General features: G+C 34.9%; 2 protein-coding genes across 7 annotated transcripts; one reads left to right on the plus strand and one right to left on the minus strand.

The window, feature by feature from the left end:
- The first annotated feature begins 6,982 nt into the window (after nt 1-6,982).
- On the plus strand, nt 6,983-14,459 carry LOC145788878 (protein PHR1-LIKE 3-like). Of its 6 annotated transcripts, none has more exons than XM_082888473.1 (6): nt 6,983-7,410; nt 12,940-13,016; nt 13,136-13,190; nt 13,276-13,345; nt 13,482-13,551; nt 13,862-14,459. In XM_082888473.1, exons 1-6 carry the CDS (start codon nt 7,185-7,187, stop codon nt 14,273-14,275), a joined length of 912 nt encoding a protein of 303 aa, XP_082744599.1. In that variant the 5' UTR covers nt 6,983-7,184; the 3' UTR covers nt 14,276-14,459. The 6 variants fall into 6 exon arrangements, with proteins under 6 accessions (XP_082744599.1, XP_082744596.1, XP_082744598.1 ...); XM_082888470.1 differs by having other exon boundaries at nt 7,020-7,410; nt 13,267-13,345; nt 13,844-14,459; XM_082888472.1 differs by having other exon boundaries at nt 7,025-7,410; nt 13,267-13,345.
- A 2,096-nt stretch (nt 14,460-16,555) lies between these two features.
- Nucleotides 16,556-20,386, minus strand: LOC145798969 (uncharacterized). The gene is made up of 2 exons (XM_082888482.1): nt 19,906-20,386; nt 16,556-17,013 (listed from the first exon to the last, which is right to left on the minus strand). Exons 1-2 carry the CDS (start codon nt 20,285-20,287, stop codon nt 16,676-16,678), a joined length of 720 nt encoding a protein of 239 aa, XP_082744608.1. The 5' UTR covers nt 20,288-20,386; the 3' UTR covers nt 16,556-16,675.
- Between the last annotated feature and the right edge of the window lie 2,367 nt (nt 20,387-22,753).

The following is a 22,753-nucleotide window of genomic DNA, read 5'->3' on the forward strand; positions in this document are numbered from 1 at the left end:
TTGGTACCTCAGCAATCAAGGTAAGGTGTGATACTAGGTGTCCTAGTGCAAAACTAAGAACAAATACACCTTATACACACACAAGAGTGAAATAGAGGGAGATAGAGAGATACAAATCCTAAACCCTAATCTCAGACCCTTTCTAGAACTTTTTTGGAACCCTTGAGCAGGGAAGAGAAGCCCTCCCTTTATAGAGCTTCACTCTTGCAAAGGATTTTGATGTTCTCGCTCTTTTACTTCGTCTTGGTTCATCATTAGTTAAATCCTGTTGGTCGAGACTATTACTAGTCTCTTGTGTTTGATTGTCATTAGTCTCTTGACTTTGTGTACAATCATAAGTTCTTTTCTGTGAACTTAATTCCTGTCCTTTCTTGTAAGGAAAGACATGTTCAAAAAACACAGCATTCCTTGACTCTATAATAGTGTTTACATTTATATCAGGTATATCTGATTTATAAGTCAGAAACCGATATGCACTACTATTCTGAGCATAACCAATAAACACACAATCTACTGTTTTTGGTCCAATCTTTGTCTTTTTAGGAACAGGTACTTTAACTTTTGCCAAACACCCCCACATTTTTTAAGTATTTGTAGGAAGGTGGTCGACCTTTCCACAATTCATAAGGAGTGCTGTTGGTTTTCTTGTGGGGTATTCTATTAAGAACATAATTAGCAGACAATATTGCTTCCCCCCACAAGTTCTGTGGTAAGCCTGAACTTAGTAACATGGCATTCATCATTTCTTTGAGAGTTCTATTCTTCCTTTCAGCAATTCCATTTTGCTGTGGAGAATAAGGGGCTGTAGTTTGGTGAATAATGCCATGTTGTGCACAAAATTCATTTAATGGTGCATCATATTCACCACCCCTATCACTTCTAATATAAATCAATGAATTTTAAAATAAATTCAAGAAAAAACCAAAATAATTATGACTACTCAAGTCAGAATTAATGTTTTGACAAAATCATATCCTCATAAAAATTTTTGCCTAAGAATCAAACAATTCAAAAACCCATTTGATTGTATACATTCTTGCAACTCAATAACAAGTAAATGTCACTGTCATAAAAATATTTGTGACAGAAGAAAATTAAATTATCTCAACTAATGCAAGAGATACACCCCCATATTAATAAAATGGTTCATGATTTAATAAATTCTACTACGCAAGTAAAATAATTATTAATGACATCTCATGTCACATAATTCAATAATCAACATAAAAATTTCTTAAATTACTTCCCAATTAAACAGACCGATATAATTACATACATCTTCATGTTTAAATTTCTTTGGTGTTCAAACACCCATTCAAAATTGATTAGAAATATTCAAATTAACCTGCTTATGTCCTAAGTCGACATAACAATTTATCATTCCAAATCACTTGAAATTATTGTTTAAGAAATAACTTGAGTTGATATCATACATGCATATCAAACGCATCAACTAAAAATAATGAATTAACAAAATAAATTAATCATGCACGATCCCATCACTTGCATCATGAAATAAAAGGATTCTACTCATAAATAAAATCCAACGCATTTAAACATTAAACTTTAAAATGACAAAACATACCTCCATTTAATAAGTTTGATTTGTACATAAATAAACAAATTAAATATGCATTAAAATGTTCTTGTGAATATATATATATATATATATATATATATATATTTTCCGACTCAAGTGCAGAAACAATTCAAGACTATGAATCCACATTGTAATAAAAATAAAACTAGTTTGTAAAACTAATATTTTTACTCTAGAAACAAATTCTTCCATGTATACTCACGATGAACTATAATAAAGTCAAAAGAATTAACACCTTTTCACAAAGGGTTCAAAAAATAAGTGGTCTACCAAACGAAACCATAAGTCACTTATAAAATTAACAGATTGTGACCGAGTCACAAAGTTACATGATTGATTAACAAAATTAATTTTCTAGTTACTAAAACCAGAAAATAAATTACAATACAAAATAATTTTATTTTCCTTGTAACTAAAACTAGTAAAACAAAATACCGAAATAATATCTGATTACAAAAATCAGAAAACCAAACCATAAATTAATTTTCTAGTTACTTAAACCAGAAAATAAATTATAACACAAAATCATTTTATTTTTCTTGTTACTAAAACTAGAAAATAAAATACCACAAAACTTATCTGATTACAAAAATCAGAACAAACACAAAATAATTTTCTAGTTACCAAAATTAGAAAATAAATTAAAACACAAAATAATTTTCTAGTTACTAAAACCAGAAAATAAATTATAACAACAAATTAATTTTATTTTCCTTGTTACTAAAACTAGAAAAATAAAATATCACAAGAATTTTCTGTAATACCAAATAATATTCTGAATTGTTAATGACACCAGTATCGTACTACTAGTTGTTGTCAAAGAAAAGAGACAGTATATTACTACTATCTGTCAAATAGCATAAATCACTGTTTGTTTTTCCAACCAGAATATTAATTTGAAAACACATAAAATTAAATACAATGAAGATACCCAAAAACGGATCTGTCTTAAGATTGTTGGACAATCTTCACTGTATTTAAAAGATTTAATTCTATTGTGTACACAACAACAAATAGAATTTAATGAAATAGAGAAAATGAGAGAATATGTTTGATTACAAAAATCAAACTCAAAATAAAAATAAATAAATAAAACCACAGATTTTATTTTGTTACAAAAACAAAATTAAAAATCTGATTAAATAAACAAATAAAAACAGAATTAAATTAAACAACTTACTTGGTTAATTTATATGAATAACTTTTTGATCAAGTCCAGTGTTTAACACTGTGTCCTTAAGACAGATTCGTCCTCTCCACGGTGCTTTCAGAATTTGGACGTCTATCTCCCAGGATGAAATGATCTACCACAAACAATAGCAGTACTACAAATTGTTTGCCTTACGAACACACTAAGTGTTTACACTCTTTCTTTCGAAAATAAAATGCAGCAAGATGAAGAATATAAATAGCAGATGTGAAATACGAAATTTCTGAATTGACAAAACATCAAATGAGGGTGGTCCTATTTATAGATGTGAAGGTGGCTCTTGGATTTGAATTGAACAGGTATGTGGCTCTTGGTTTTGAATTGAACAGGTATGATACCTGTTGGGTTTTGAATTCAAACAGATAGCAATTACGGGAAGGACCCTGTTTGGGTGTGCATTAATTTCAAAACAGTTTATTTCTGTTTGAAACCGGGAAGGGCCCTGTTTGGATGAACAAAAAATCCAAACTAATTTAATTTGAATTCTGGATTTTATTTTAATAAAAAATAAAATTAAATTCAAATGTTTTTGGCCCAAAAAGATTAGAAGCCCAACCCCACATCCGCGCCCAGCCCGACTGGACGGACGGCGGCGCGCGCAGCCCGACTGGACGGACGGCGGCGCGCGTGGTGATTTTTGGGTCCAATGGGTCTAGCCCTTTTTGCCCATAACCTCTCCCTCTAAAACACTTGGGTACCCCTTGGGGCACACCCCAAGTATCTCACCCTAAGCCTTATAAACCCTTTCAAAACCTCCCACCAAATCAATGTGGGACAAGCCAATTTACAACCTTAAGGAATTTCCACCAAAACTCCATTTCTATGGAGCACACTTTGGTTTCAATTTTCCATTCACTCGGTAATGGTTTTGAGCAACCAAATATACCACGTGAATCACAACGCGGCATAGAACGCGTTACCACTTTGACCCGAGTAAATCAACACTCGGGGCCCACCTAAAAAATAGACCGAACTTAGGAAAAAATTCTGATTTTATCCAAAATTTTATAACTATTTCCAACAATTTTTACATTCAACGTAATCATGGTTGTTCGATTTAGTGCTTGATCTCCGTGACGCTCATGACCTTGGGTGTGTAGAGTGAACATACGATGACCTGTCTTCAGGGAACCTCGAGCTAAAACTTTCCAACAAAGAAGGCAGTGGGGATCGCCGACAAGTCAGCGAGGTCTATGTGAAGTCGAAAAGCGTCGATTGTTCAACGCTTCGTGTAGTCCATGATGTTGTAGCCCGTAAATTCACGAGCTGATCGAAGAAGAGAGCAGAAGAGTGAGAGAACTTGGGAGCGCCCCGCTGAAGGGATTTGGGTAACTAATGGAATGATGAGAGAGTCCATGATTTGAAATTTGAGGTTTAAATGTAATTTTTTTTTCCTGTTTAAATGTGAGGGTATGAGATAAATTAATAAGAGTTAAGGTAAAATTGAAATTATTTAAAGTCTTCTGAAATATATATATATATATATATATAAATAAATGACAAAAAATAAGTAGTTACAAGTGAAATTTTCATTTTTTTAAAAAAAAAACGAAACTAAATTAATTATGGAGAATTATGTATAGGTCCTAATAAATAAATTTATTGTCTAATAGGTTATGTGAAAATTAATGAAATTTTTTTATCAAACACTATTAAAAAAACGTTACTAATTGTTAATTTTCAATAACAGTTTAAAAATTTAGTCATAAAAAAGTCACTAATTTTCAACTTTTAATGACAATTTGAAAAATTCGTCACAGAAAAATATCACTAATTGTAAGTTTGAACGATAACTTATACCAATCGTGACCAAAAAAAGTTACTAATTGTTAATATTTAGCGACATATGCAAAAAAATATCATAAAAAATTATTTTTAGCGACGATTTGACTAGAATTTATTTTTAATATGACGTGATGATAATTAAATCTAATTATTATGACCTATTGATAATTTATCCTTAATTATGAATGGATTTAATGATGAAAAATATTCGTGTAATGAATAAGATTTATATTTATTTTACCTGTGTAATCTGTATGTAAAAAATAAATTTAAATTTCAAGTATCAATTATTAACAATTATTAATTTGTAAATTAACTGTAGAGTACTTATGAGATAATAAATGAACTTTTATGAAATTAAAAAGTGTAATTGAAGAAAGCAAAATACATGTTAGTACAAAGAAATGAAGGCTTCAACCCACAAATTTAGACTTTTATTTTACAAATACGATCCGTAGCTCGAATATTTCGAGCTCGAATGGCTTGAAAGTACAAATATACGACCTTCAACAAATTGACTCTCACCTCTCTCTCACTCTTGCTTCATCGGTCTCACCTTTCTCGCTTCATCCCTCTAATTCACTCACTCTCACCTCATCCCTCTGACCTCTCTCGCCTCATCCCTCTCATTCTCTCATGCCTTTGTTTTCTCGCCAACCAAACAAAGGCATAACAATACTCAACAAACAACCAAATTAACTACCAGATCAAGCACAAAAAATAAACAATTTATCGAACCTTGTACGCCAGAATGGTAGACTCTGAGGCCGACCCAGTAAGTGTAGCCATTGATGGAAGTGAGATCGTAAACATTCAGGTACACAGGACCTTTCCTGTCCTCCTCTTCCTGGGTATCATTCTGCACAACATTCTTTCTTCAAAAAATCCAAAAATCAAAACTTTTCCCTCAAATTTTCCCGAAATCCGAGAAAATGAGAGGAATTTCAAGTGCGAAAGGGGATTTTTGGGGTTCGAATTCTGTTTAGTTTTTTTGGGAAATCGCTTTTTTGATTCGTTAAAAAAATTGGGTATACTATTTTTATATGCAAAATTGAACCCCACCACCATCGCTTACCTTGGAAGAATGGATCTTTATGACAGTAACTCCATCATTTCTCTCTCTCTCTCTCTCATCAAAACAATTATGGTTGTATCCCGCGTAGCAGAGCAGCAAATTCATCAATTCGAGCCACTCTCGAGCCATCACCTTTCGAGCTACGTAACGGAGTCGTTTATTTTATATAATAGAATAGAATAGAATAGAATAGATAGAGGTATATATACCTGACATTTGAACAAATTGGTTTAACGGTCTATTTGAATAGAGTGATTTGATGATAAAAAAATTTTAAGTTTGGTGATAAATTTTGACAATCTCTTATTTTATAAGTTTAATTTTTTATTAAAAGTTAAAGAGATTTGATGAAAATGATCTTATGTTTGTATGTTTCTTAATTTTATAATATTAAGATTGTTCATGAAAATGTAAAAAAAAATAAATAAATAAAACAAATTCACATTCTTGAATCACTCAAGCACTATTTGGCGTCCATACAAAAGTGGGTGTCTTTTTTTTTTTTTTAAATTACAGCATCTCTTTATTTTTTATATATTTTTTGTAAAAAATTAAAAAAATATATTTATTTAGATCTTTTCAAACACTCTCTTAACTTGTTTTTTTACCTAGTTAAAAAATATATATTTATTACGTTTTGTTTTTGGAAAAGGAGTTGTTGAAAGAGTAAGGGAGAGCATGGTTTGGATTGGTTCGGATTAGGGTAAAATCAGGACCAATCCATTATCTACAGTTCCTGAAAAATTGAAACTAATCCAATCCATTTAAATCGTGGAACCAATCTAAATCAATCTATTTAAATACGGATTGGATCGGTTTAGGACAACGGATTCACATAATTAAATAATAAAAAAATATATAACATTTTAATATCATAAAAATATAAACATAGTATCATATTAGTTCCACAATATCAACATACTATTCTAGAGTTTAAACAATTATAAGAAAATTAGTTCCACCATAAGTATTTAGACCATTATAAATTAAAATCAAAAACTAACAAACAAAAGATACTATGCGGGTTTAGGTTTTATATGGAATAAGAGAAGATATTATTGTATAATATAAATATAGGCTATTCTGTATACGGTCCGGATCGGTTCTAATCCAGAACTATAGGGTTCAATCCGGAACTAATTCGTGGACTACGAACTTTTAATTTTTCAATCCAAAATTGAACAACGAATTTAAAAAATTAATCCAAACCTACTTAATTGAACTGAACTGAACTGAACCGAACCCAATCGAATTACATATTTTATGGATTCCTTTCTTACGCTATGAAAGAGGAGGGGAAAGAGAGATGCATGGGGGTAAAAATGACATTGTAAGTAGGAGTATTATGTTTGGTGTGGTATTTTGCTGGCTGGTTGGTTGGTTGGTTGCTGCTTTTTGGAGTGAATAGCGCTGTGTGTGTGTGTTTTCCTTGATTATCTTTTTCTCATTCACAATATCGGGAGTTGGGAGGGTGGGTGGTGGTTGTGGTTTTTTGAGAGGATAGGCGTAGATAGATGTTTCCCAGGTTGATTCAGACCCACCACGAAGTGATCGTGTCTTCGCAGCAGCAGCAGGAGGAGGAGGAGGAGGAGGAGGAGGATATTAATATTAATATTAATATTCACCACAAGGGAGACCCATGCCTCGTCCTCACTTCCGATCCTAAACCTCGTCTCCGATGGACTGCCGACCTTCACGACCGATTTGTTGATGCCGTCACTCAGCTTGGAGGCCCCACTAGTTAGTATTCCCTTCCCGTTTTCTTCTGCTCCGCCCTTTACTATTTTTCTTTTTCTTTCTTCTTTCTTTTCTTTTACCACCCCAAAAGGGGAAAAAGGAGTTTCATTTATTTATTTTTATTTATCAAAAAAATTTTATAATTCGCCTCTACTTTACTTGACATATTTAGTGATTGTTTTCCATAAATCTCTCAGATCAATCGTTTTGTGAATGGGATTTTCCTTTCGTTGTTTGGTAATTTAACCATTAGATCCGAGCATCATTACTAATGTTATGTTGCTTGCCTTTTAGTGCTGCCATTTTTGTTCAGTAGATAATCATTGGCGGTTTGCACTGAGAATTTCATACATCTCAAGTATTTTTATTTTTATTTTTATTTTTATCTTTAAAATTAGCATGGGTCAGTCAGTACCTTATGATTTGAATACCAACAATGGGGAGAACAATAATCTCAGTTGCAATACAAGTCACGGTATCCTGTTGACAATGGCACGCTTCCATGTAATTTGGGTAAGAATCTTTGAAGCTGAAATTATTTTTCTGTTTGCTTTTCATTCCCTTGTATGAGTTGCAATTGCAATCACAAGTAAATAAGGATTCCCTAGATAAAGCATCACATGATCCTATTTGTATCCCAGCCTAAGGCAACAGAACTGGAAGCTAAGCTATAATGAAAAGAAACATGAATCAGCTAATCAGAAAGTAGAAAAATAAGTTACACTGTGTTTGCATGTGAGGTTATGTATCTTTCTAACAGTTGTTGCAGTAATGTGCATTGGAATGGACAAATATTGGCTAGGCGTTTAAATAGACGTGGCACTCCTCCTCCTTGCCATATCATTGATAGAAGTAGGAACTTAGGAAGGGGTACATAGGGCATAACTTAAGCAAGTCTAGATAATCAAAAGTCCAAAAGAGGAGCTCAGAGTGTGTATATATATATATATATATGCACGCAAAAAAATAAAGATATGCAGTTGGTAAGTATAGCAAAAAGGAAACTATTCCTGAAAAGTAAAAAGAAGTTGCACGCACTTGGGTTTTGCTAACTATGGTACTATGGCAAGACAATGGGAGGAAAAAGTATTACTTCAGACAAGGGTTGTTGCTAAAGGCGTAACAACTTTTGACATAACTGCACACGTACTGTGTTTTACATATTAGAGGGAAGGACACCTTGTATAGAGATTGGAGAGGTTGATGAAAGATGTTACTGCATGCACTACAGAGTTTTATGGCCTCATGTTAGTTGCTGGGACCACCCATTGATGGCGACCTTTCAGCCCTAGAATCGCAATTCTGCAGTTCAAAGCAAGAATTGAGTTATACCCATGTTTCTATTAAGATAGGATCACAATTCCAACTTTGATGAAACTGCTCTCAAACATTTGTATCCCAAAGAAACAAACGAAAAGTTACAAAGGAAAAATATAATATGCAGAGAATAAATGTTTATCTTAGTTTCTGACTTTTCTCTCAGGAATTAAAATATGGATATTTTTATTGTTTCAATTTGGGTTCTGTGAAGATTGATGAATAAAAAATCAGATATATGTTAAGTGACTTGGTTAAGCAAACCGATAGGAGTCGTAGTGAGAACAACTATGTTGTAACTGCTTATGGACCCGAGCTTGGGTGATCTATCCATGACGATGATGAAGTTTGGGTGAAACTAAGTGGAGGTCCAAACCAACTGATGTTGAAGAATCAATAGATGAGTTGTGGTTAAGGATGAAATGCCACTCAAACCAGAGTTAGCTAGATCTCCCCAAAATGCATTGAGGTGCAGTAGTTGACTGAACATCTGGAGGGTGAAGTATTGTTTCAAGGCAAACTCTGAATATTAGACATGATCTCAAAATAACAAGGGTCAAGGTCAACCAGTAAGACGATGGGAGATCAGCTTCATCGTTGTGAGGGAAATAACCCAAATCACTAGCTAAGGCCCTTAAATGACTGTTTAGTGATAAAGGAGGTAGGGGTGCTGAGATAGCAAGGAGTTTTGCCTAGAAGCAACCACCCTTGAAAGAGTGTGTAATAGCTCACTAATCGAGCACTCGAGTGCTAAAGATGAACGAGCTAAGCTATATGCTGAAGTTGTGCGATGTGGTGATGAATTGTTACTTTTGTAATAAAAATTTACTATAATTTTGTTTAATAGTTTTATGTGGTACTGTGGTTATGTACAATAGACAATTTCTCTTTTAAATTCCAACTAAGCAAAAAATAATAATATTTACTATATGAAATAATACATAAAATTTTCCTTGATACTCCCAAACATAAACTCTTCTAGCTCTAGATGTTGTCCTTCCCTGACCCCGCTCCTGCTCAGCCTCTATGCCACTAAGGCTCTCATAGAATGAGTAATTGAGAGGAACATGTCTTAGCCAAAAAGAATAATACCATCCTTGAGTCATTTTGCACCCTTGCTTGTCCTTCTATTCTCTTCATTGAATTTCGGCATCCTTCAATATATTTCTACTTTTTATTTCAACTTCCTTTTCATTCTGCTCTTTATTTCATTTTTCCTTTTCACTATTCTCCTTCCCTTTTTATGATATCTTCCTTTATTTGAAATTTTTTTATTTCACACTTATCTTCCTTCATGTTTCATCATATAATTGCTTGATAACATATTTAAGTTGCACAACAAGAAAAAGAAGAAGCTAGGAGTGCAGAGCAATTGAATATCTGTCACGCTGTTCTCATTTCTCTGTTTAGGTTGTTATTCCAGTTTAACTTGGTGACTTTACCACCACTATCTTACCTGGGATGATATCTGAACTGTGGCTAAGATTTCTGGCTGGTGGTGTCTGATTGGTTTTTAATGACAAGCACACAACTCCACAAAGCTTTACCCTGACTTTTTGGGCCTGCTGGGTTGCTTGAACCATGTCACCATTTTGTTTAAGCTATGGCCATAATTCTTATTGAGTCACTTCCAAATTAACATGTTCTTGCTTCATTTGTTCATGAAAAATACTCACCACTTCCACCTCCTCGTCCTCCTCTTCATATCCCCTGTTAAGTGTTCGTATGCATCTCCAGAGAAATTTATTCACTGTGTATCTTTGCTTTGAGTTCAATTATAGTGTTGAGGATGTGTTTTTTGGGGGAATCCCTGTAGATGCATATGTCCATGCTTATATATCTGTATTCTACCTTAGTGAACTATATGTGATCTAAAATCAACCAACACACCTGATTTAATACTTCTTATTCTTACAACATTCCACATTTCTTGAAACCAACTATTGGATTTCAAGTTCCTGCTATGCTTGCCATGCTTGTCAAATTTCAAAGTCTGAGTCAAAAGCTGTCATGTCCAGTTAACACTTCAATTCGTTGATATAATGTATTGAATTGCGATCCACTTACAAATGGTGCTGAGACAATTATTAGTCTGTTGAAGTTTAGTTCAATTATACTTGCTTTTAGTTCAATTATATCGTTGAGGATAGGTTCATGGGGGAATCCCTGTATATGTATTTGTCCATGCGTATGCATCTGTATTCTATCTTCAGTGGCAGACAAAAGGGGGGATACGGGGGGCGGTGGCCCCTGATAAGCTTTTTGTTTCCTCCATGTAATGCTCCTGTTTTGATACTGAGACTGTAAATAGTAAAGCAACAGCCCCCAGCCAATGTTTAGAAAACCAGAAGTATAGTGGTTTCTTCAAAGGGACATCTATATTGTATTTGTAAGATTTATATACACTAAATTATTAACAACGAGGGAAGTAATTAGTGGCAATTTCCAACACGACACATTAATACAACAGTAATTGTACACAAAGTTAGCATGTTATTAGGATTGATCATTTATTGACATGAATCCGATTATGACATGACACAATAACATGGAAAATAAACTAGTCAAGTCAGTGTCGAACTCACATAACACAAAGTTGACACGAATAACCCATTTAAAGATGAATTAGTTACATATTTTAATGTTATTTTCATGAAAACATGCCATGTTTTGTTTAAATAGCTTATGTAATCCCGTTGAGTCAAATAAAAAATATGTAAAATAGAATTTTAAGGTCAACATAATCTTTTTGTTCATAATCTGATCTTTTTGTTTACAATTTAGAGTCTATCTGATAAATTAAATAGATAAAAATAAGGTTTAGTTTTTTAAATTGGAGAAATGTGAGTTGAAATTAAATATTTTTATGAATAATTTCCATCTAGTAGAGATTAATTTTATGAAATTTAATCTGTGAAAAAAAAAAAGGCTTTAATATCTCCATATACTTGGTATTTTTGACTAGGGCAGAATGTTTTTGGCATTATATGTTAACACGACACAAACCATTATATGGAGAAATTTACCTTTTTTGTTGTTGATAAGTGAGAAAAAGTTCATATGTATTTTTCTTTTTATCCTTGTTATTTTATACAATGTGGAAAATTTACTTTTTTGTTTTGTACATGTCTATCTTCTTAACTTACTGAATGGATTTTTTTAGTTTTTTATGATTGTAGACGTGTATTATTAATATAACTTAGGCATGATGTTTTTGCCAATAATAGAATAATTAGAACTTTGTTGTCAATTTTTAATGAATATAATTTGGCCACCCTTAGGTGTGCTTCCTGCATCCGCGGCTATCTACCGTATTGAAATATGTGTGAGCTAAAATAATCCAACGCACATGGTTCCACCTGATTTAGTACTTTTTTTTTTTTTTTGATTGGCATTGGAGTGTCCAAATCAAAGCCCGACTAATCCCTAGGGGTGCACAGGCCCTCGGCAAGGAATTTTCCACAAGTGCACCTCGGTTAATTCAAGGGTTTTTCCCTAGTCCGATGGCCCCAAGGAATTGTTAAAACCTAAGAGATTTCGATCCCTGAACTTTGGAGGAAGTACACCCCCAAGACCCAAAGGTCTTGCCACCAGGCCAACCCCTTGGGGTTCCTGATTTAATACTTTTTATTCTTACAACGTTCTATGATCTTTTGTGGGACTTATATTTCTTGAAAGTCAAGAGCTGTTGCATCCAATTAGCAGTTCGATTCATTGATAATGTATTGATGTGTGCTCAGACAAGTATTAGGCTGTTGAAGTTTAGGTGGCCAGACATGGTCCACATGGATGTTGTTTGACCTTCATCCAGTCTTGAATATATCCCTCTTCCAGCTTGGCTTCTTCGGGTTCCTAACCTCAAACCTGTTAATTTGCCAAACCATGCTTTTTTGTGAGCATAATCCAACATTTACAACTGATCTCAGAGATCAGTATGTTCTGTATTGAGAATTACCGTTTCATTTGTATTAAGTAGACAATGCTGAAACTCAGGAATGGGTTCATTCTTTTTAGGCAGCTGAACAGGTTGAAATTGAAAGAGCTTAGTTACAATGTGACCGAGTTGTCCATGAGTTGCTCTGTGCTTGATAGATTTATAAAAATTATTTCTGTTCTTGCTGATGACTGTTTCGAACTTGGATTTTCTTTAAGAAGCACTTGCATGATTATTGTTTCAGTATGTTGATGCTTATATGAAATGAATAAAACTTGCAGAAGCTACACCTAAGGCAATTTTGAGGACAATGGGTGTGAAGGGACTGACCCTTTTCCACTTGAAGAGTCACCTCCAGGTTTTTTCCATTATTAACTATGTAGTTTCTGATTCCACTCAATAAACCAATGTAGCTTGGAATGAAGATGATAATCTTATCAAGTTATTTTGGCTGTGATGTTTCTTGCTATGTCACAGAAATACAGACTAGGTAAGCAATCTGGGAAAGATTTGGGTGAGGCTCCTAAAGATGGTAGGTATAGTTTTAATACATACTGGGTACATGTTTATTAGCCTTCAAATTAATTCATTTTGCCAATGAATGGAAGGAATCTCAGCTTCTTACCCTCTAGAAAGTCCTCATGCCAGTAATTCTTCTCCAAGCTTGCCAACTACTGATATGAATGAGTAAGACAGACTTCTCGTGTTTCCTTCAAATGCTTAACTTTTTTCCTTCAAGAGTACCTTAATTGCTGCGTAGGTGTTAGCTTTATTGCAACGCTTGAAATTTCTAGAATGTCTGAGGGACCGATGCCATGTTTAGGGGTTATGAAGTCAAGGAGGCATTGAGAGCTCAAATGGAAATACAAAGTAAACTACATCTGCAAGTTGAAGTAAGTTCCCTTCAACTGTGGAGAAGTGGATTTGTTTATACTGTTCCTCAAAATAATAGATAGTAGAGCCGGTGTCATTAAATGGTATGGTGAGCTTTAATTTCCTTTAACTAGAAGAGTACTAGTAAATGGCTTGCCTAGTTTTAAAACTGTTTTAAAACTTAAACTTAGTTTACTGTGACAACTGATTTATTGTTAAATTGCACAACCGACCTTTCCATTAGAAATTTAGTGGGCTTGGTCTGGGTCTTTGTTCCAAGTTGGCTCATTCTTTATCAAATTGATTGTTCAGGCTGAGAAGCATTTGCAGATACGCCAGGACGCAGAACGAAGATATATGGCCATGCTGGAGAGAGCGTGCAAGATGCTTGCCAATCAAATTATTGGAGACGCAAATACTGAGGAAGACAAACAGAATTATCAAGAATTAGGAACAGAGGCACCGGCAGCAAGTTCCTCCCATGGTCCTCTGGGCTTACACTCTTTACAGGTGCCACCTGGAATCCATCCTCATAGGGCTGATTGTTCCACTGAAAGCTGCCTGACCTCACATGAGAGTCCTGCGGGATTGCCTTTGAAAGGATCTCCACCTGGAGGGAAGAAACGGATGCTAAACATTGACTCAACGGCTGCATCTTTGATCTGGGCTGACTCAGACATGAGAGCGCAGGATGTTAAGGTGATTCAAGTTAATTCACATGGAATCACTGGGTATGGCATGTAAAAAAATTTGTCATTGATGGTCACTTTGTTATTATCAGAGTGTGTTTACTATCCTTCCATTATAACCTCAATAGAGAAGTGTAGATCTGGTCTGTTCTACAAATGGAAGAAATTGTGTTAAAATTAAATTCTCCCAAGCTGTAAATTATAACTGGTGACATTTTAATGGTAAAGACTTTTTTTTATTTTCTTTTTGGGTAAATTTCACTGACATCCCCTAAGATTTCTGTTTAATACAAAATCCCTTCACATTTGAAAAATTACAGTTATTCCCTTGTCAGATTAAAATGACATTTTACCCTTTAATCTTTATACATATAAAATAATAAAATAATGTAGATATTTTATTCATGTCATTTCAAAGAAAATAACAATCATTTTCTTTGGTTTAACTCACACAAAAGAATTGAGTTTTATTTATTTATTTATTTTATTCTTTAGATACATTTAATCTATATATACTTATTAAAAAGTATAATATTTTGTGATTTTTTTTTAATTCATCAAATACAAAAAAAAATATAAAAATACAAAAATTTATTACATTATCTTATTTTGTTGTATTCAATGGATTTTTTGAAAATTTTTTGTACAAATTTTATACTTTTTAAATATATCGAAGTTATATTAATCTAGATTATAATGGTGGAAATAAAAATGAAAAATTATATTCATATATAAAAATCTGTACAAAAAGTATCACAAGAATGCTGTGATATTGATATTATTGTAAATATAAATAATGTTTATATGTGTTTTTATTTTAAAGTAAAAGGTGGCTATTGAGTTATATCATTGTGTTTGAAAATTTTATATAAAATTTATGTTGGTATATCATCATTCAATAAAAATATGTTTAATAATGGAAAGTTTTAGAATGTAGTCGTTAGAGCTGTGCAAAATACCCCCTAATCCTCTAAAACTACACCTATCCGTATCAAATCGTACCGCTCTATCCATTAATTCGTTTTCGAAACCACTCCGTTTCGCTATAGTTAATACATATATATTTTTTAACCTATAATGAACTATCAAAATAAAAATGAGTATGAAAGAGATTTAATATGTAAAATTTATTACAAATTAGTAGTTATATATTTGAAAAATATTATGTAAAATTAGTTTGTATTATATATATGAAAAATCTTATGCAAATTAGTGTTATATATTATGCAAAGGCTTGAGAATTGGTTAGAATATTCTTCAATCCGCCAATCAGTCCAAAATCTCTCAAATCGCAATTTGTCAATTTACTAATCTGCTAATCCGCCATTGGATTTATAATTTTACTTTTAAACCGCCTGAACTGCATCGCACACACCCCTAGTAGTTATGATGATAGAAAGAATAAATGGTAAGAAAAAGGGCAAGATAGTTATTTAGAAAATTTTAAGGCATGACATTAGCAATCCAAGGGACAATTTGGAATGAGATTACAAACCTCTAGGAAAATAATATAATTTTTTTAAATGTGAAACAAAAACCTCACATTTAAAAAATTACATTCTTCTTCTTGGGGTTTGTAATCTCATTATAAATTACTCTTTGGATTGCTGATGTCGTGCCCTAAATTTTTTTTAAATTATCATCTTGTCTTTTTTTCTACCATTTCTTCTTCCTATCATCATGATTATATTGTATAACTTTTCATCATTAAATTCTACATGTATACATTCTTATTGAGTGATGATATACAAACATAAATTTATATAGAATTTTCAAACAAAGTGATATAGTTTAATCAACCTTCACTTTAAAATAAAACACTCATAAATATGATTTACATTTATAATAGTATCACTCTCACAGCATCTTTATTATATTTTTTGTATAAATTTTTATATATAAATAGAATTTTTCATTTTCATTTCCACTATTATATCTAGATTAAATCAATTTAATCTAAATATATTTAAAAAGTATAAAATTTATACAATTTTTTTTTTATAAAAAAAATCCATTGAATACAACAAAATAAGATAATGTATTATTTTTTTTAATTTAAAAAAAATCACAAAATATTATACTTCTTAAATATATCTAGATTATACTTCTTAAATATATTTACAAAAATAAAAAATTGTTTAAAATATTAAAAAAAAATCAGTAAAAATAAAAAAATATGGAAAAAAAACTTCCATTTAGTTTAGTTTTAGAATTATGATTTGAGTGTAGAGTTGTATTTTGAGTATTGAGTTTTTGTATCATGATTTGAAAATAAATTTTTTTTTTTTTTTTTTTTTGGTTACATCAGGAGGAAAAAGAGACAAACAAGGGCTAAGCCCGTTCACAAGAAAGGCCAATCATGTTCCGCACGAGCAAGCCTTGAATTTCAGCCGGCGGGTCATTCACCACCAATATAACTTCAGGTTGTGCTGCTCTGAGTTTGGCATAAATTCCCTTATTTCCAAATGTGTTGAATTGTGCATTCATAACCTCTTAATAAAATTTTTGCATCATCCACCAAACTTTTGAAGGGACAATTATTTGCAGTTTCTTCCTCCATTAACTTCACCACTTGGGCTGCGTCCGTCTCTATCAGAACATTGTATAAGCCCTTTTGCAAGATAACAGCGAGGCCTTTATATACTGCCCACAGTTCTGCTTCGAGACTCGTTGCCATTTGCATCCTGCCATAATAGCCACAGATCCACGCTCCTCTTTCATCACGAAGAAGTCCTCCAAAGCCGCCTTCTCCTCCAGCTTTCCTGCACCCATCCGTGTTCAACTTGATCCTACCTGCAGGAGGTAAGCACCAATGGATAAGTTTATAAGCTGGTTTAGGATTAATGATTAAATTGAGAAAGCTTGGTGGATATCTGTAGAGTAAGAAAAAATGAATTTGACACTTTCTTGGTAGGTGGTGCTTATGCCATCAAACACAAAAGAATTTCTATTTTTCCAAATTTTCCATAAGGCCATAGTAAACACTAAGTACCAAGAGAGGTCTTTACTAAAATGATTTTTGTTTCTAGCATTACTCTTGAGCCAATCCATCCAAGGTTTTCTCAACATATCCAAACACCAAATTCTGCCAAAGGTAGCAAACCACACTTCCTTAGCTTTATAAAAATCTCTAAACAGATGGGTAATGTCCCCATCCTTACTACAAAAAGGGCATGTAGGATCATTAGTAAAGCCCCTCTTCATTCTCATGTGATTAGTAAGCAGCTTCCCATGGAGGATGGTCCAAAGGAAAGCCTTAAGTTTTTGTGGGAGCCTAAGCTTCCACAACCAGGTCCAATTTGCACCCAGCTCAGGATTTCCTTGTATGAGGGTATAAGCAGAAGAAACAGAAAACACCCCATCAGGTGCACTTTTCCACCTAGGAGAATCCATGATGGAATTTCCAGGAGGATCATTATTCAGGATTAGAGAGCAATCGAAGATGGGAAGATGCTAGCAACACAATGTTCATTCCAATGTCCATCATCTCCCATTAAATTTCTAACCTTAACACACCTTTGATCAACAGTGGAATTGCTAAGGTTAGGGCTGGAAACAGAGTCTGCAAAGGATTTGTCACCATACCACCAATCTTTCCAAACATCAACAGTCTTACCATCACCCACAGACCATTTTATACCTTTTCTGAGAATGGTACTAGTACTTATGATTCCTTTCCAAAGATGAGAGCCTTTCCTCCCTTTAGGCCAATCCTGCAGAGAAGTATTTTTAAGGTATTTATTCCTTAAAACCTTACACCACATGCCTTCATGCCTGTTAATCATATTCAGCCCAACTTAGAGAGCAAGGCCAGATTATGTTCTCTGGCTTTTTTTAACCCAAGACCCTCATACTTCTTCATTTTGCACACTACATCCCAATTAACTAGGTGAACTTTTTTCCTTTCCAGGGTGTCACCCCAAATGAAATTTCGATTCATCTTGTCAATGTCATTGCTCACTTTTTTTGGCACCAACATAGTTTGCATAGTGTAGGAAGGGATATCAGAGCTCATTGATAGGATCAGTGTGGCTCTACCTGCCAATCTTTTATGCATCTTGTTAAGGATATCATTAAAATGTCTCACACCAACCCTCCCATGAATTAAGGGAATACCTAAGTATTTCCCCAATTCAGAAGTAAGAGGAATACCACAGTTGTTACTTATGTCTCTAGCTTTCCTCCTATCAATGTTAGGAGAAACATACATCTTAGACTTGTGGGAATTAATTTTCAGCCCAGGTATGCCACAAAATTCATCCATAACCTGCATTACAGTGTTACAGTTGGACATAGTGGCCTGACCAAATAGCATGAGATCATCAGTAAAGAATAAGTGGGTGATAATAGGCCCACCTCTAGCTGCCTCAACCCCTTTCCAACACCTATTCTCAGCTTGGAAGCTAATCATATTTGAAAGCCTCTCCATACATAGCACAAAGAGATAAGGAGAGAGGGGATCCCCTTGTCTCAACCCTCTTTGAGGTTGAAACTCTTGGAGAGGCTCACCATCCCAAATAATAGCAGTGCTAACACTAGTAACGCAACACATGATGAGGTCAATAAGATTATTATCAAATTCAAATTCATGAAGGGTCTGTTTGAGGAAATCCCAGGAAATGTTATCATAAGCTTTTTCCAGATCAATTTTAAAAATCATACCCTCTTTCTTATCCTTCTTGTGAGTCAAAGTATGGATGATTTCTTGGGAAATGATAATATTGTCACTAGTGCTTCTGCCAGGGATAAAGCTGCATTGATTAGGTCTCACAATATTGTTCAAAAGGGGTCTAATCCTGTTCACAATGATTTTAGAAATAATTTTGTAGGACACATTGCAAAGACTGATTGGTCTAAATTGTTTAATATTCTCGAGATTGTCAATTTTGGGGATCAAAGCAACAAGAGTTCTGTTAATCTCAGTTGGGATATGGTGGCCAGCAAAACAGTCTCTCACAAAGTCACACACAGAGGGACCAATAATGGACTAGTACGAATGATTAAAAACAGCTTAAAACCCATCTCTCCCAGGGGCCTTAAAAGCATTAATATTCTTCACAGGCCTCCAAACCTCCTTATTAGAAATACTTTGAGTAAGAATAAAGTTTTTCTCTTGGGTCACCTTGCAAAGCGCCAATTTATTCCAGTGATCAAAAGAAGTAGTAGGAGAATAGCTAAAAAGATTAACAAAATAATTGGTAATCAAGTTCTTAAGTTGGTCAGGCTGATCAATCCAATCCCCAGTATCAGTCATGAGCATCTCAATCTTTCTCTTTTTCCTTTTGGTAATAGTGGTAAGGTGGAAGAATTTAGTATTCCTCTCACCTTGGGTAATCCAGTTAGATCTACATTTTTGGAACCACAGAAGCTCTTCCTGATACATCACTTTGTTATATTGTTCAACCAGATCCAATTCAAGATTATGGAGATTATGAGAATAGTTTAAAGCCTGGGATTTTTGGATGCCTTCAATCCTCCCAAGTAACCATCTCTTCCTTCTAAAGATATTACCAAAGACCTCTTTATTCCAGCTACTAGCTACTTGAGCTAGTTTCTAAAGCTTACAAGTTAGGGAGACATGGTTCTGGTTCCAACTATTTTCAACAACATTTTAAAAATCCTCATGAGTAATCCAAGCAGCCATGAATTTAAAAGGTTTACAAGTGGGGTTAAAGGGAGACTTACCTTGAGTAAACACCATCATAGGGGAGTGGTCTGAGTAAGTACAAGGAAGGTTGCAAACTGCTCCATCTGGGAAGCTGGTTCTCCACTCTATATTGCACAAGGCTCTATCCAACCTTACCATAGTATTTGCCCAACCTTTCCTGTTGTTAGACCAAGTCATCCGTGGTCTTGAGCACCCCAAATCCATAAGATTGCAGTTATCTACCCTTTCGTTGAATTTCCTACTCCTTCTCAGGTCTTGGTTCAGGTTCTGGTGTTGGTGGCCTTGGAGGCTACGTTTTTCATTAGGTGTGGTGAAGTCATTGAAGTCACCAGCAACTAACCAGGGTTCAGACATATTTTGAGCCATATCCTCCAATTGATCCCAAAGATCAGTACGCATGTTACTGTTTGGACTTGCATACACAGCTGAAAGAATCCAGTCAGTGTAGTCCTGCCTAGAGATTGTTGTCGTGATCTGCTAGGAGCTGGCTTCCACCACTCTAACATTAACTAAGTTTGGGTTCCATACCATCCAATACCCCCACTACGACCTATTGGATCTACATAAGCTGAAGCTGTAAAACCCATACCATTGAAAAACAAACCCATAGCCTTGAACTCAACTTTAGTTTCCATAAGGACAACCAAATTTGGTTTATGGATTAGAACTAGGTCTCTCATATTCCTTTTAAACTTGTTGTTCCCTGCACCTCTGCAATTCCAGATTAACAAATCCATAGATGATAAGTCTAGTTGGGGTAGAGGGCCTTGGCTATCAAGTGCCAGGTAGCCTCTTATGGTTTGAAGGTTATCTTCCATCGACTTCAGTGGTGTCATTGAGAGGTAGTGCATATCCTGGTTGGCCTCCACTTGCCTCCATAGATGAAGCCTCAACTTTATTTCCTCATTCCACCATTCTAAGGTGATGAGGTGACACACTTCTTTCCCTGGTGTTAGACACACCATTACTCTGTTATGTTTCAGCAAATGCGTCTTCGTGGGGTAATTCTCTCTTTCCTCCTCCATGTTTATCTGGTGGAACTCTGAATTTGTAGAGAGGTGAGAGAGGTTAAAGGAATGTGAGGGTGGCTGGTGTGAGGTGAGAGATGTATAGAGCTTGCTTCTCAGGGGATTTGATGTCTCACTCTCCCCCATAGCTACTTCTTGATCTCGTATCTTCATGTTAGTACCACCTTTATTCCCCAGTCTGGCTTTCTCTCTTTTCTTGTCATTAGTCATGCCAAAGCTGGTAGACTCAGTCTTTTTGCCTATTGCTCTAGCCTTATACCTAAAGCTCCCATCTACTTGGGCTTTTTCTTTCCCTTTATCACGGCTTGAGTGGGTTGGGGGGCCTTTGTCCTCCCCTTCGTCCCGTAAGATCTCAAATCTATTAGTCTGTTGGTTAGTCACACCTCTTTGAACATTTGGGCCTCGCAATTTCCTTCTTTGACTAGGAACAGACATCCAAGGTCCATCCATCCCTGGGCTTAGCTCATTTTTGTGTTCTGGCCCACTTGGGTTTGTCTCAGAACTGACTTGGCTTTCATTGCGCTGGTCTCCAGCTCCATTCATTGACTGGCCTTCAGGTTTCGTTGTCGGAATAGGCTTATCACTGCATGCTTCTCTCCGGTGACCAATCTTGCCACAAGAAAAGCATAGTGAGTGTACATGTTCATATTCAACTCCATAAGTGTATTTACCTATAGAAAAACGAGAAATTAGAGGCTTTATGAGGTCCACCTCTATGCAAACTCGTGCATATTTGCCGATTGCAGCCATAGCTGTATTGATGTCAATCTTGAGTGGAACTCCAATAACTTTTGCGATGTGGTAGAGAATTTTCTCGTTGTAGTACTCAATGGGGAGATTAGGAAATCGCACCCATATCGCCGTAGTATCTTCTTCCGCTTCGTCCGATTTGAAATCTTGTTGCCATTTCCTTACTGTTACATAGTGATCCATCACTATCCATGGACCTCCCGTGTAAACTTTGGCGTAGTCATCTGCTATGTCAAACTTAACAATGAAAAACTCGCTGCCAATATCTAGGGCTCCAAAATCAGCTTGCAAGCCCCAAATCTTTGTCATCTTGGGTATGAACAGCTTATACCCTATGGTTTTCCCTAATAATCTCACTATTAAACATTTTTTCCATGGCTCACGGACTTTCTTTAAGAGGCCAAGTGGTATCTTTACTTTGGGTATCCCATCTCTGGGCTCTTCCATGACCTCATCCTCTTGCTCAACCCTCGGACCAGTATTTGCATCCTCGTCGTCTGAAGAGAGCTTCTCAACATCGCAATCGAAATTTTTCTCATTACGATTTTCGTTGAATCTCGAACGGAGGAGAGCTTGCTTGAAGGATCTTGCAGAATCTTTGCTTACCTCCAAGATTTCCATCTGGTCTGTGTTAGATTCTGCTCCCAGTGAGTTGGGTGTCTCCCCCTTCGACTGATCTTCGCAGTGAGTGAGGGTATGCCCATCCCCTGCTTCCTTCTCTACCGCTTGGTTCTCAGCCATGGTATCATCATCTGGCTACTCTTCTGCTTTTGATCTTCTTCTTGCTGCGGTTTAGGAGATCGAACTCCTCTGTAGAGTAGCCATCCGCTCTTCGTTCTTCAGATCGGGGAGCTTTAGTAACGGGCATTTCTAGAGAGAGAAAAATCACTACAACACGGCTTCTTTTAATAAGAGTAACTTCGACACTAACAAATATTTTCTAAAATAGAAAATTTGTTTGATTATGAGTTATGAAAAGAGTTTTGGGATGATTTATACTTTTTTTTTTTTTTTTGGATTGATTGATGTATAGAATGTGAGAGAATGTGAGAGGAGAGAAGATAGATGAGAGAGAAAAAGTGAATGA

This window comes from Camellia sinensis, chromosome 9, assembly GCF_055761805.1.
Source record: "Camellia sinensis isolate YWXY chromosome 9, ASM5576180v1, whole genome shotgun sequence".
Lineage (NCBI taxonomy): Eukaryota > Viridiplantae > Streptophyta > Magnoliopsida > Ericales > Theaceae > Camellia > Camellia sinensis.

Excerpts from the sequence above, each read along its gene's own strand:
- LOC145798969 (XM_082888482.1), bottom strand. The coding sequence starts at position 20,287 with ATGCGTACTGATCTTTGGGATCAATTGGAGGATATGGCTCAAAATATG. Across the intron at positions 17,014-19,905 it reads TATGATGGTGTTTACTCAAG|GTAGGATCAAGTTGAACACG; the intron begins GTAAGTCTCCCT and ends TACCTCCTGCAG.
- LOC145788878 (XM_082888470.1), top strand. The coding sequence starts at position 7,185 with ATGTTTCCCAGGTTGATTCAGACCCACCACGAAGTGATCGTGTCTTCG. Across the intron at positions 13,017-13,135 it reads ACTTGAAGAGTCACCTCCAG|AAATACAGACTAGGTAAGCA; the intron begins GTTTTTTCCATT and ends GCTATGTCACAG. Across the intron at positions 13,346-13,481 it reads CCAACTACTGATATGAATGA|GGGTTATGAAGTCAAGGAGG; the intron begins GTAAGACAGACT and ends TGCCATGTTTAG.